General features: G+C 45.4%; 1 protein-coding gene across 12 annotated transcripts in view; it reads right to left on the bottom strand.

Annotated features, from left to right (window-relative positions):
- The window catches only part of FHOD3 (formin homology 2 domain containing 3), a 352,366-nt gene extending 338,432 nt beyond the window's left edge, over window positions 1-13,934 (bottom strand). For 2 of the 12 annotated variants that reach the window (XM_082194676.1, XM_082194681.1), the window contains exon 1: window positions 13,337-13,933. In XM_082194676.1, the coding sequence (XP_082050802.1) occupies window positions 13,337-13,507 (171 nt within the window). In that variant the 5' untranslated portion in view covers window positions 13,508-13,933. Of the gene's footprint in view, window positions 1-13,336 lie in introns of all 12 variants that reach the window. The other 10 variants (XM_082194673.1, XM_082194680.1, XM_082194678.1 and 7 more) reach the window with 8 other exon arrangements.
- Between the last annotated feature and the right edge of the window lie 291 nt (window positions 13,935-14,225).

Below are 14,225 nucleotides of genomic sequence, written 5' to 3'. Positions count from 1 at the left end.
GATCTGCCAGGCCACAGGTTCCCCTCCCCTGCACTAGGAAGAGCCAAGACAGAAACAAAGAATCTTATTCAGCATACACATTAATGTGTTTTCAGGCAGTGATAGAACCCCAGTACAGTGGCGCACTGGAAATTAGACCAAAGTGTTGACTAATCACCAAGCTTCACTTTGTGGAGCAGAACATGCGGTGCCCACAGCTATTCAGCAGAGAGGTTTATGAGTAAGCATGTCAGGAAACCCACAACTATGGGCAAGGAAGCCACAGATATTCGGAGCACCAACATCTAATAAAGAACATCTCTTGGTTTCTACACAGCTTCCACAAACAGAGGCTTCTCCCAAAGTCCAATGGACCTATTCAAAAGCTAGCTTTACAGTACTCTTCCTAAGTGAGCGACTGGGCATCTCTTCTGGAAAAGTGATTGACTAAAGCACTCCCCATTGGGATGCAGGTGGCACTGTGATCTAAACCACTGAGCCTAGGGCTTGCCGATCGGAAGGTCAGCGGTTTGAACCCCCATGACGGAGTGAGCTCCCATTGTTCAGTCCCTGCTCCTACCAACCTGCAGTTCGAAAGCACGTCAAAGTGCAAGTAGATAAATAGGTACCACTCCGGCGGGAAGGTAAACAGCGTTTCTGTGCACTGCTCTGGTTTTGCCAGAAGCAGCTTAGTCATGCTGGCCACATGACCCGGAAAAACTGTCTGTGGACAAACGGCGGCTCCCTCGGCCAATAAAGCGAGATGAGCGCCACAACCCCAGAGTCGTCTGCAACTGGACTTAACTGTCAGGGGTCCTTTACCTTTACCTTTAAAGCACTCCTGAAGGACACCAAGGTGACTAGGTCTCCTTAGGATTGGTGAGTTTCTCTTCCCGCTTTTTAAAATTAAAACAAATGCATGGCGGCATTGAAGCAAGTCTTAAACTGTTTTAGTGATCAACACAATTCCCGATTAGTATTTAGGAAGCGGGGCAAGTCACTATGAAAGGCTATGGGGAGGGCACTAATTATCTTTTCTAATTCGAGCTAGCAGGGATTCTAGATTAAAAGCAAAGGAGAGGGCCCGGAGGTTAAGCTTAATTGCCTCCGTTTTTTGAAATGCAAGTCCTTGCAAATGCCGCCAGTTCTCATGTTTAGGACTGTTCGCTTAAACTGTGACAGACTGAATGCAACAAGCAAGTTGTAAATACAGTAAGAGTAAAAGATTCATACAAAGGCAGGATTGTATAACTATCTTTCTTTCTTTGAAGAGGTTCTGCACAGACTAGCAGTGTAGAAAAACAGAGCAAACATTTCAAAATGCAAGAACATTCTGTCTGCCATCAGAACTGCAAAAGTTGCATTATAGCAGGCAGGAGAGCTTTATTAAGCAAACAATGCTCAGTGTGTTTTACCGCCTGATCCTATGCATGCTTACGCAGAATGAAAGTGCCAACAAGCTCACTCTTAATAGAACAGTGGGAAGTTAGGAAGTTTATAAATGGGAGTACAGCACATTTTCCCACTTTAAAAACTAAACAAAAACAGAGACCTTTATTTTTCAAAAAAAAGAAGCAGCAGCCTGGCCATTAATTAATGATTTTACGTGCCAAAAAATCTACTTTCACTGTGAATCAGAGATCTTGGAGTGCAGCTATTTCAAACCTTGAGGGCAGAGAGTTTCAGCGATCCAAGAAGTACACAAGTAAGTTTTTAGGTCTTGATCGTGCCACAGGATTCCTGCTTCTAGTAAGGCTTCCCATTCTTTGAGGAAGATGTCAATGCGTGGAAGCGAAGGCACAGAAAAAACTCAATATGGAGGCCAAATGGCCAAAATATTGGGAAATTCTGGAACAAGATGGAGACAGAATAAAATTGCAGAGCTTTGAAAAATTGAAAAACAAAGTGCGAGATTGGCTCCATTATTACCAAATAATGGAGGCATACAATTTGGACAAAAAAGTTGGTTTCCAGGTGGAAAAATCAAAATTGGAAACAGAATTGTTAGAACCAAAAATCAAGAATTTGTCAAGAATGTATAACTTGCTGTTGAAATGGAACACTCAGGATGAAATGGTGAAATCAGCTATGATTAAATGGGCACAAGATGTTGGACATAACATAATGATGGCTGACTGGGAACAGTTATGGACCACAGGTATGAAATTCATGGCATGTAATGCCCTAAGAGAAAATTTAATGAAAATGATTTACAGGTGGTACATGACACCAGTCAAGCTTGCAAAAATTTACCATTTGCCCGACAATAAATGTTGGAAATGTAATGAGACTGAAGGGACATTCTTTCACCTTTGGTGGACATGCCCAAGGATTAAGACATTCTGGGAGATGATTTATAACGAAATGAAAAAGGTATTCAAATATACCTTCCTGAAGAAACGGGAGGCCTTTCTCCTGGGCATGGTCGGCCAATTGGTGCTAAAGAAGGATAGAACTTTTTTTATGTATGCAACTACAGCAGCAAGAATACTCATCGCGAAGTATTGGAAGACACAAGATTTACCCACCCGGGAAGAATGGCAGATGAAGTTGATGGACTATATGGAACTGGCGGAAATGACTGGCAGAATCCGATACCAGGGAGAAGAGTCGGTGGAAGACTGGAAAAAGTTTAAAGAATATTTACAGAAATACTGTAAAAGTATTGAATGTTAGAAGAATGTTGGAATGAAGTTATATGGCTTTAGTAGAAATGTTATAAGGAATTAAGTATAAACAGATTAATAGAATATTAAAGGAAAAATAAGGTTAGAATAATTATAGGATAGAAAACAGAGGAAAATGGAAAGGAATTGCTGAAACAATTAACAGAAGTGGAATACAAAAAAGGAGGTGTGAGGAGGTCGTGGAAATAAGTGAATGAAAGATAAGATACTGAAATTGTTTGATGTGTTTTAAACTGTTTTTGTTTGGTTTTGTTAGTTTAATGTGTTAGTGTTATGTAGTGTTTTTGTATTGTATTGTATTGTTCTTCTTTTTAGTGATGTCTTTAAATTGTTGGAAAACTAATAAATATTATTTTCCAAAAAAAAAGGAAGATGTCAATGCGAGCGCCAGGTGTAGAATTTATTTGCAAAAGTACATCACCTAACACGTTTCAACAACAAAAAAATCTTCCTCAAGGGCAACAGTTAGAAGTTCTCCTGTTTCACAAGTGCTGACTCAAGAGTCCAGGTTCATGCACTCAGGATAGTACACTTTTCTATTATTACAGTCACCATCAGCTACCAATTTCAGGTTCACCTGGCCTTTAAACAAAAATATTTTTATTTATTCCATTTTTATTGGTTTTTACATATATTTTCCAAATAGAATGTATCATCTCATCTTATCTTATACATCGTTTTGGCTATTTTAGCCTGAGACTTCCATCAACCACGTCTAATGATTTTCAAACCTCCTCTCTTAATCTTACATTTGTTATCCTAACTATTACTTTTAACAGTCAATAACTTTAAATCCATTCTCATAAATCTTTTCTGTAATATTTCATATAGTTCTCCTTACAAAACTTTTTGTAGTCCTACAAGCATAGTCAGTTGATTACAATTGTCTTTCAAATAACTCGCAGATTTACTTTCAAGAACTTCTGGTTTCGAATTCTCCCTGTCATCTTATCCAATTCTGCATTGTCCATTAATTTCATCTGCCATTCGTCTTCTAATAATTTTTTCTTTTTATTAAACCTGCCCTTTTGTATTTACAGTAACCAAAGGCGACAAATGAGGCATGGCTAATAGCGGCGGAACCAGACAACCTATTTCGCCCCGGTCAGTGCTCACGCATACAGACTTAGCATGGTACATGCGCACCCATTTGCCATGTTACCTCCATTCAGGGACGGCCCAAGACGTTTTGGCGCCTGAGGCAAACCACAAAACCACCAGGGAAGAAGGGGTGAGTGAAGATCTACATCGGGAGCAAGCAGGGAACAAATATCTAAATTGGGAATGAAGGGGAAATAAAGATCTATTGTGGCCACAGTGATCCATGCGACGGTCACCTCCAGGCTTGACTACTGTAATTCACTCAACGCAGGGCTGCCCTTGAAGCTGTCTCAGAAACTCCAGCGGGTGCAGAATGCTGCAGCGAGGCTCCTCACGGGGTCTCTGCCATGGGAGCAGATTCACCCAGTGCTTTTCAAGCTGCACTGGCTCCCGGTGGAGTACAGGGTCAGATTTAAGGTGCTGGTTTTGACCTTTAAAGCCCTTCACGGCCTAGGACCCTCGTACCTACGGGACCGCCTCTCCCGGTATGCCCCACGGAGGACCTCAAGGTCCATAAATAGCAACACCCTAGTGATCCCGGGCCCTAAGGAAGTTAGATTAGCCTCAACCAGAACCAGGGCCTTTTCAACACTGGCTCCGGTCTGGTGGAACGTTCTGCCTCATGAGACCAGGGCCCTGCAGGATCTGATTTCTTTCCGCAGGGCCTGTAAGACAAGAGTTGTTCCGCCTGGACTTTGGCTTAGAATCAATTTGATTCCCTCCCCCCCTTTCTTTTTTCCTTTCTCCTCCTGTGAAGAGGCTGCATCTTAATGTTGTATTTCAATCTTGTTTTTTAAGTTGTATTTTAATCAACTTGTTTTTATTATTGGTTGTTAGCCGCCCTGAGCCCCGTCTTGGCTGGGGAGGGTGGGGTATAAATAAAATTTATTATTCTTATTCTTATTCCATCAGGAACAAGGTGGTAGTATTCACCAGGAGACCACTGCAGAGGCAGCAATGGAGCAGGGGGTCTGCCAAGGCAGCAGGCATTGCATTCCTTGGAGGCCAGATCTGCTTGAGGCAGTTGCCTCATCTTGCCCCATGGGTCGGCCAGCCCTTTCTCTACCTATTGCTCACTGTATGCATGAACACCGAGAAGAGAAGTTGCTGCTTCCTAGACTCTATGCACAGTATATGCAGGCAAGCATTACGGCTGTGGTGCTCTCCGCTTTCTGAAAATGCCATGTCATGAATTCCCATGTCATTTTCAGAGGGCACAGGCATCACTATGAAAAACATTACACAGTGCCTTACAATGAATTTAATGTGTGCTTGTGCATACACACACACTTAAGAGATTGGATTAATAAGTAAACTATCAAATTCAACTAAGTTCAGGAATGACGTGTCAGATTGCAGGAGAGGGCTGCGAGGAGCAAACGTGAGGCATAAATACAGGTTCAAATTCAGGCCTATGAACCTCGAGATCAAGGTTTAAGAAGTTATCCTCTTGCTTATCACCTGATGGCACTAACATCAACCAACAAAAATAAATAAAATAAAAAAATTCCTTCCAGTAGCACCTTAAAGACCAACTAAGTTAGTTCTTGGTATGAGCTTTCATGTAGTAGATGGAGCTGCCCTTGTAAGCTTCGACTAGTTCAAAACGTGGCTGCCGGGGTTTTGTATCATATTACATTCGTGTGGTATCTGAAGAAGTGTGCATGCACACGAAAGCTCATACCAAGAACTAACTTAGTTGGTCTTTAAGGTGCTACTGGAAGGAATTTTTTTATTTTGACTATGGCAGACCAACACGGCTACCTATCTGTAAAAATAAATAAATTCATTGTAAAACATGGCAGTCTTGGTTCAGGCATGGTACCACATATGCAGATGTTGGGCGTGAGCTCACAGAGCAGAATCTCATTTAAAAAAAGACAAAAATCTTCATCTCCAGTATGCAGCTTCCTGGATATCACACTGGCGGTGGGTACGTCTGCATGCAAAATCACACTTTGTCCATGCAAAGCTGCACAAGTAGCTCAGTTTAATCACACACAGCAGCATCCAGTGCAAACATATGCAGGCAGAAATCAGGGTACCGTATTTTTCGCCCCATAGGACGCACCGGCCCATAGGACGCACCTAGTTTTTTGGAGGGGAAATAAAGGGGAAAAATTTTTATTTCCCCCCCAGGTGTGCTGCGCTGATCCCGAAGCTTGGGGCGTGTGGAGCTCAGCGCGCCCCAAGCTTCTGGGTGCCGGCAAGCTCTCTGCTAGCCCTGGGAGAGCTGGGTCTCCCACAGCTAGCGGATAGCTTGCTGAAGCCTGGAGAGCGAGAGGGGTTGGTGCGCACCGACCCCTCTCGCTCTCCAGGCTTCAGCGAAAGCCTGCATTCGCCCCATAGGACGCACCCAGATTTCCCCTTCATTTTTGGAGTGGAAAAAGTGTGTCTTATAGGGCGAAAAATACGGTATTTTAATAATAATAATAATAATAATAATAATAATAATAATAATAATAATAATCAGCTTCATCTTATATGCCAACAGTACTACTTCTTGGAGAAACCAAACCCAACATTGGCTGATGTGCTTTTGTCTAGATTACCATAGTAGATGGAGCTGCCCTTGTAAGCTTCGACTGGTTCAAAACGTGGCTGCCGGGGTTTTGTATCATATTACATTCATCCTCTGCCAGCTTCACCTGCTACTAATCTGCTTTCAGGCTCAAGGCAAGGCTCTGGCTTTGACCTTTAAACTCCTAAAACGGCCAGGAATTCGTCCCCCCGCCCCCCATGAGCCTAAACCAGAGCTCCGACCGCAGGAGGAGGATTTGAAGGAAGGCCTCTGAGGCAGGTAAACAGGAGAGGACTTTTTGTTGTAATGTCCATGGTCTGGAACAGCCTCTCAACAGAGGAACACCTGTCCCTTTCACTGACCACTCTTAAATGGTCACTAAATAGACTTATTTCAATGGATTCTTTTAGATTCGTTTAGGGATGGCTGTTGTCCATTTCTCAGATGCTTTCCGTTTCTGAGACAATGTTTTTCCCTGCTTGTTTCAGTTTGTTGCACTACCGTTTGGCTTCAAGAGGTTTGCTCTTCTTCCATATTGTTCCTTTGCTCTAATCAATTTTATCATTGCAAGCTACCCTGAAGAACTATAAATCTCCTCACTGCTGACTGACCCCTTGCCTTCCTCACATACTGAATCGACCGTTCCTACCCTTCTTGCATTTTAATAGGAAGTTCTGCAGAAGCAATTTACTATCAATCTGTGGCACCCTAAACCCCTCTTCAAATGCAAAATTTGCCAGTCAGCGTAGTAAACTGCCTTCTAGTGATTCAGACCACTGGTTCAGTGTTGCCTATTCTGTCGGCGGTAAGAAGTCTCGGTCAAAAGCCTTGCCCGAGATCCATCCTGAAACCACAAGTGCCAGAGACTGAACCCAGGACCGTCTCATACCCTCCAACATTTCTCCGATGAAAATAGGGCATCCCATTCCATAATGATAATTTTACTGTTGATACCCCACACATCTTACTGGGTTGCCCCAGCTACTCTGGGCGGCTTCCAACACATATAAAAACATAATAAAACATTAAATATTTAAAAAGCAAAAGCTTCCCTATACAGGATTGTCTTCAGACAGCTCAGGGGTTGGATAACTCCATACCCGCTAATATTTCTCCAATGAAAACAGAGACATTCTAAGGGAAAATGGATCAAATCAGAAACTGGGGCGGCTTCTCTAAATGAGGGACATCCCTGGATAACAGGGACACTTGGAGGGTCTGCCATCTACATGCAAAACATGCTCTGCTCCTGAGCGAGGGATGCTTCCCACCCTATAGGCTGCAAAGCAAGCTCTGAATTGATGTGAGGAATGGAGCACTGTATACATTACGGTAGAGCTGGATGTTTGCACATTAAAAATTAAATGCACACTGCATCTGTCTCATCTTCACTGCTGCAATACAGTACAGTGGTACCTCGGGTTACATACCCTTCAGGTTACATACACTTCAGGTTACAGACTCTGCTAGCCCAGAAATAGTGCTTCAGGTTAAGAACTTTCCTTCAGGATGAGAAGAGAAATTGTGCTCCAATGGCGCAGCGGCAGCAGGAGGCCCCATTAGCTAAAGTGGTGCTTCAGGTTAAGAACAGTTTCAGGTTAAGAACGGACCTCCGGAACGAATTAAGTACTTAACCCAAGGTACCACTGTAAAAATTACAGTAAAAACATAATGGGGGGGGGGACCCTATTTAAAATACAGGTTAAAATGCAATTTAAAATGCAGCCTCATTTTAAAAGTAGCCAATAGATGAAAACCATAAGGGGAGGGAAACATAAGAGTCGGACTGAGTTCAAACCAAAGGCCAGGCGGAACAGCTCTGTTTTGCAGGCCCTGAGGAAAGATGTCAAGTCCTGCAGGGCCCTAGTCTCTTGTGACAGAGCATTCCACCAAGTCGGGGCCAGTGCTGAAAAGGCCCTGGCCCTAGTTGAGACCAATCTAACCACGTTGCGGCTTGGGACCTCTAAAATGTTGTCATTTGTGGACCTTACGGTCCTCCACGGGGCATACCAGGAGAGGCGGTCCCGTAGGTAAATGGGTTGTGGCAATCCTAAGAACATAAGAAGAGGCTGCTAGATCAGGCCAGTGGGCCAACTAGCCCACCATCCTGTTCTCATGGTGGCCATCAAATGCCACAAAGGGAAACCAGCAAGCAGAATATGAGCACAACAGCAAAACTCTTCCCTTCCGTGGCCTCCAGTGTAGGAATGATCTCTGGGTGTGGGGCACACTTCTGCCCGTGGGCAGCCTCAGCTGTCTGCACGCATGACCTTGGGGTGCGGAGTACACTTCCCCCCATAGACAAAGCCATAGCTGTCTAAACATCTTGCCCTCTAACCTTTGCTCTCTTAGTGGTCTGCTGTGCCCTGTCTGTGACCTTTGTCTCCTTTGTCATACATAGTGCAAGCGGAAAATGACACGGTGGAAACAGGAGGCGCCAAAATAACCTTGTACCACCCCATGATCTCGGGATTGGAAGATGTGTAATGGTCACAGTCCAAAATGTATCTGCCTGGTTTTGCATATTGTGCCAATAAAAGGAGTTTCTGCAGAGCTAGCTGGCAGCTTGCTTGTGCACAGCTCACCTGCATTACCAACTCCTGCCTCGTGTCCTTCACTGCCCTCCAGCCACTGGTATTTGGAAGCCTTGCTGCCACCAACTGTGGAGGTAGAGCATAGCCAGTAGCCCTCCCCGCCATGAATTTGTCAATTCATCTTTTAAGGTCATCCAAGTTGGTGCCCATCACTGCCCCCTGAGGGAGCAAGTTCCATAGTGTGAAGAAGCGCTTTCTCTTATCTGCCAACTTTCAGCTGCAAAGAATGTCTATGAGAGATGGAGAAAAAACATTTGAAGGGGATGCCAGGCAACAGGGAATTACATTCACATGTGGTGGGGGTGTAAATATGTACAATTTTGGGGGGCAAAGTGTGTTTAAGGAGATAACAGAAATCACTGGGTTAAAGCTGACCGCAAGTCCAGAGGTAGCATGATTATCAATTTACGATGGGGTGGAAGGTTCGCAGGCTATGAAGGACTTGCTCACAAATTTATTGACAGCTGCACAAATTATTACAGCAAGGAAGTGGAAGGGGCAAGCAGAATATAAAATGGAAGAATGGTATAATTCTGCCACGCATAATTTTATAAATATATATCACATTAACACTTGCTTGCCTACACTAAAAAGTCCCAGACATGACAACTTTTCTTCATAGTCGCTCCAGCCCACATTATCATTTCAGTGGCCCTTTCCTGAGCCTTTCCCAACTCTACAATATCCTTTCTGAGGTGAATTGACCAGAACTGTACACAAATATTCCAAATGCGTTAGCACCATAGTCCAGATCCTCAAGAACAGAGAGCTACATCTATCGAAAGACAGTTGATGCAGGGACAACCGCAAGGCCGGTTTCCACAAAGGTTATGGCTTACTCACTGCTATGCTACATGTTGTAGCTTTTGAAAGGGTATCAAGTGTTCCAAGGACAGTAGACTTAACTGCTATTTTTAACAAAAGCCTTGGCGCAACTGTCAGCTCATAAGAACCACACCACAGCGACAGCTTAAACACGCCTTTATTTGCTTGGACATACTCCCTGCCACCCCCACCCCCCAGCTTCACCATACGTCTTGAAATATATATCACTGCCCAAGATTGCATGACAGTCCAAGTAGGTTGCTGGTAGGAGTGAATGTATCACATGGGCTCTATGGTAGACCTCTTTTAAAAGCTTCAAAATCTCCAGTAATTATAGCGAACTTGTGGGAGGAATGTCTGCCCTGTAAAGCTATTGTGGAAATGGAAAGCAATCTCTCCAGGAGCTAGAAAAACAGTGCAAATTTATTATTAAGGGAGACACCAAGATGCATTAATTAGCACAGATGCCAAATGTATTGTCCCAAAAAGATCCTTCTTGAGATCCAGAGGCATCCATTCCACATAGCCCCTGCTTCTCTTAAGGAATTCCTCATTTCTGTCTCAAAACACTCTCGCATGGAACAAATAGCCCAGCTATCAAAGCCTCTGGGTTTTCAAACATGTTCACTTTAATTAAAGAGAAAGAAAAGGCATTCGACATAGTCTGTGTTTTTGCTCCAGGCAAAAGGAAACTGAGCACAAGTTTTTGAGAAGTATAAGCAATGCTGGATACGATAATCTTTATTGTCATTGTCCCATACAGAACAACGGAATTGAAAAAATCTACATCAGACATTCAAAAACCAACAAGCCTGCTATCCCTGCCTGGTTAACCCCCTAAAAACTCTGATACCCCATAATTAAATACAACATAATCCCATAGAGACTACCTTACACTGCATTTAAAACCAAAATTGCATTTGGATAGAAACTGTTTCACAGGCGGCTAGCCCTAGTCTTTATAACCCTGTACCTTTTTCCAGAAGGCAGAAGCTGAAAGAGATCATTTCCGGGGTGCGCACTATCCTGCACTAAAACACTACGCTTCCTGTGTTTTACTTTTGAGAATCTCCAAAGCTCCATCGCTTGCTCCGAACATCCACAGAAGCATTTTTGGAAATGGCTACCAATGTCCAGGAAGAGCAACTACAGGAGTCACATGCAAAAGATCTCAAGATGCACTTGACCCCACTGACCATTAGCCTTTCTGTCCTCACCTCCATGGTGCTATGGCATCAATATACCAATGCTCTACTTTTACACTATTAGCAAATGCTCTTCCTGAACCCCTCAGGTACAGTCCTTCCCTAGTGGGCAGAAGACAAGAGTTCCAGTTCTACCTCCAAACATAAATCTAAGTGCCAGAACTATTTTTTTGCAAGCATACTGGCTCTCTCCTCTCCACCAAGGAAGGGTGGAATTTAATTTTGTGGATTCCTCCCTCCCACAAGCTAAAGGAAGAAAATACTCTACATCACCCTAATTAGGTAAGGTTTGAATCCTATATGCATACATTCCTTGGAGTAATTTCCACTGAATTCATTGGGACTTGCTTCTCAATAAACATGCACAAGAACAAACTGCCTCACTTCTAAGTCCTCACTTAAGCACTAGATTCTGCTTCTATACTATTAGAGATGCAAAAATACAAAACAATTATTTTGCATGGACATATTACCGGATAGAGGAAAACAAGGCATAAACAAGGTAATATAACCAAGTAAGGCAATATCAAACGGGGAGAGATGACTACATAGCAAAACACACAGTATCAAACAAAAACGGCAATAGAGAGAGTGGTGCTCTTGGACATACAACTATTCTGTAGATAATTACAAGCGCACAGTTAAACAGAATGCTCCAAGGCACAGGATATTAAAATGTGTGCATCACAATGAGATATAAGCAAGAATGAAGCACACTGGATATAGAGTAAGACTTCACTGTCAATGTGATTGGCACAAACTGGTTTAAATAAAAAGAGATTCACACATATGTAGAAAGAGGTTTGCAGCAGTGTCCAAAATTATCAAATAGCCCAGTGAACATCAACACACGACACCTCTAATTTGTGCCTGTTACGTTGATGATAGTGTCTTAACTTTTTATGCAAAAAAAGAACATTGATGATTTGTTGATCAAATTATATAACTTGTCCTAAGATGATACGTGAAGTCGCTGTTGCTGTTCGTTGCTTGTAAGTCCCTTTGCGATCCACTGAATGGCAAGTGGCACAGAAACACAAGGAACCTATCGAGTGACATATCACTGCATTGGAGTATTATTTTTCTATCAAAGTTTGTGAATAAAACTTTGCATTATATATAGCAACGTGCTTGTATCACCTGTGTAGCAACCGTATGCCTGAGAAGGTCTCACTCTCTTTGGGAAATATTGCAGGCAGCCTGTGGATTGATCACCACATTTGACCACAGAAGTATACGGAGTAGAACATTGGCACCACATATCATAAGAAGAGCCCTGCTGGACCAAACCAGAGGCCCATTACACCAAGAATCTGGCCTCACAGTGGACAACCAGCTCACAGGCTGGATGGTGATCTTCACTGCATGTCCCACCTAAGCATTTTCTGAAATATTTCCCTTACACCTTACACTTTGCGTTTCTTGATGCCACAACTTCCACTGTTTCCATCACTCGTCATCCCTTAGGATGTTCAGAGATAGGATGTTCAGCGTGCCAAAATATAGGATTGGCTCAAAAGCCTTGCCGCACCAAACCAACACAGATAACAAGTCAGCAGGTGGTTCGGCCCAATATTTGGTACAAATTTGACACAACATCATAAAAACCCAGGCCAGCCCAGTGCCTCTGAAAAACAGGACGGTGAAGTGAAGAGCTCTGCCCTGCTGTTACCTGGCCACCTACTCTGTGGTCCCTGAACTGCTAAGCGTGGGGGGTGCAGGGGGGGGCGGCTGCACCAGGCACAACATCTGGGGGTTAGGGTTAGGGGGAACAAATCCACGGGTTAGGGGGCGCAAATCCACGGTTTAGGGGGCGCAAATCCACGGGTTAGGGGGCGCAAATTACTTGCCTTGCCCCGGGTGCTGACAACCCACGCTACGCCACTGCTTCAAAGGTACACTGTCTCTGAATCTCGAGAATCAAGATAGCCACGACGACTATTAGCCATTGATAGATAAACAAAGGCTCCGTGGTTTCCTTCCCCCAGCCTCTTCAATGGCCATCATCACATCTTGAGGCAATGAATTTCACACGTTAATTATGTGTTAGGCGAAGTGCTCGCTGCTAACAGATCTCACCTGGTAACTGATTTCTAGTGTTTGGGAGAAGGCGGAAAAAAGTCTTGCCCGGACACAAGCCATGCTCAATATGGTACATAATCCCAACCATTCCCCCCAGCACAAGTCATTCAGAACATAAGCTCCTTGGGGGTCAGAGAGGGAACGGGAACTTTTCCTTGCGTTACTCTGCAGGGCTCCACGCACACCAAGGGCACTTCAAGATCTTGTTTGCGCGCGCGCTTCCAAGGGGGCGCACATTTGGAGGGTCTCCCCTTCCCGTCTCCAGCCCGGTCCAGCCTCCCGCAAAAACGACCCGCGTTCTTCCCAGGAGCCCCTACCTCCGCGACGCCCCCCCCCCCGTACCTTCTGCGGGGCTCTGAGCAGGCGGTGCACGCCGGCCAACTGGGTGCCCAGGGGGATATCCTCCCGGAAAGTGTAGAGCGGCGGCCTGGTGGGCTCGGGGAAATTGGTGCTGTTGAAAGGGTCGGTGTCGTCGAGGAACTGCACCCTGCAAACCAGCGTTGCGGTGGCCATGGTGCGTCCATGCAAGGAAGACGAATAACAACCCCAGGAAGGAGGAGAGCCCGGCCGGGAAAGAAGAGCGCCAAAAAGACACGGGAAAGGAGCTTCCGAGCCAAGAGAGGAGAGATCCGCGGCACCCCGCTTTCGCCCCCCAAGTTGCTTCCAGCCGCTGGGTCGGCAGAGGAGGAGGAAAGTCTGCCCCCTCGCCGCCTCCCAGGAGCTCTCCAAGGAGCGAGAGGCTCAAGCGCGCGCCCCCGCCGAGCCGGGCGCCTTTGCGCAGCGAGACAGAGAGAGAGAGGAGGCAGAGCGCGCCGGCCGACCAGGCGCCGGGGGCGGCCGCCCGCGCGCCTTTGCGCGTCCCGGCAGGGCCAGGTCACCGCGCGCGGGGCGATGCCCAAGCGGCGCGCAGGGGCTCCGCGGAAAGCGGCGGGGCTCCGGGGGGCGGCGGCGGCGGCAGCAGCGGCTCCATTCTCGGCTGCGCGCTCGCCGCACCGAAGCGGGACGCGAAAGAAAAGGAGAGAAGGAGGCGGAGGAGGAGGAGGAGAAGCGGCTGCTTCTGGGAAGCCTCCGCTCGTCCCCGACGCTGCTGCTGCCGCCGCCGCACGAGAAATCCTACTTGCAGGCAGCGCCCTCCGCTGGGCGCGATTCGGAAGGGACCATCGCCTGGCCTTGCATGCGCCTCCATCCTTGCGAGGCATTTTTTAAAAAATAATATATTATTAGGTTTTAT

The sequence above is a fragment of the Podarcis vaucheri genome (genome assembly GCF_965113315.1).
Source record: "Podarcis vaucheri genome assembly, chromosome: 13".
NCBI lineage: Eukaryota > Metazoa > Chordata > Lepidosauria > Squamata > Lacertidae > Podarcis > Podarcis vaucheri.
This window is presented reverse-complemented; position numbering and strand designations above follow the sequence as displayed.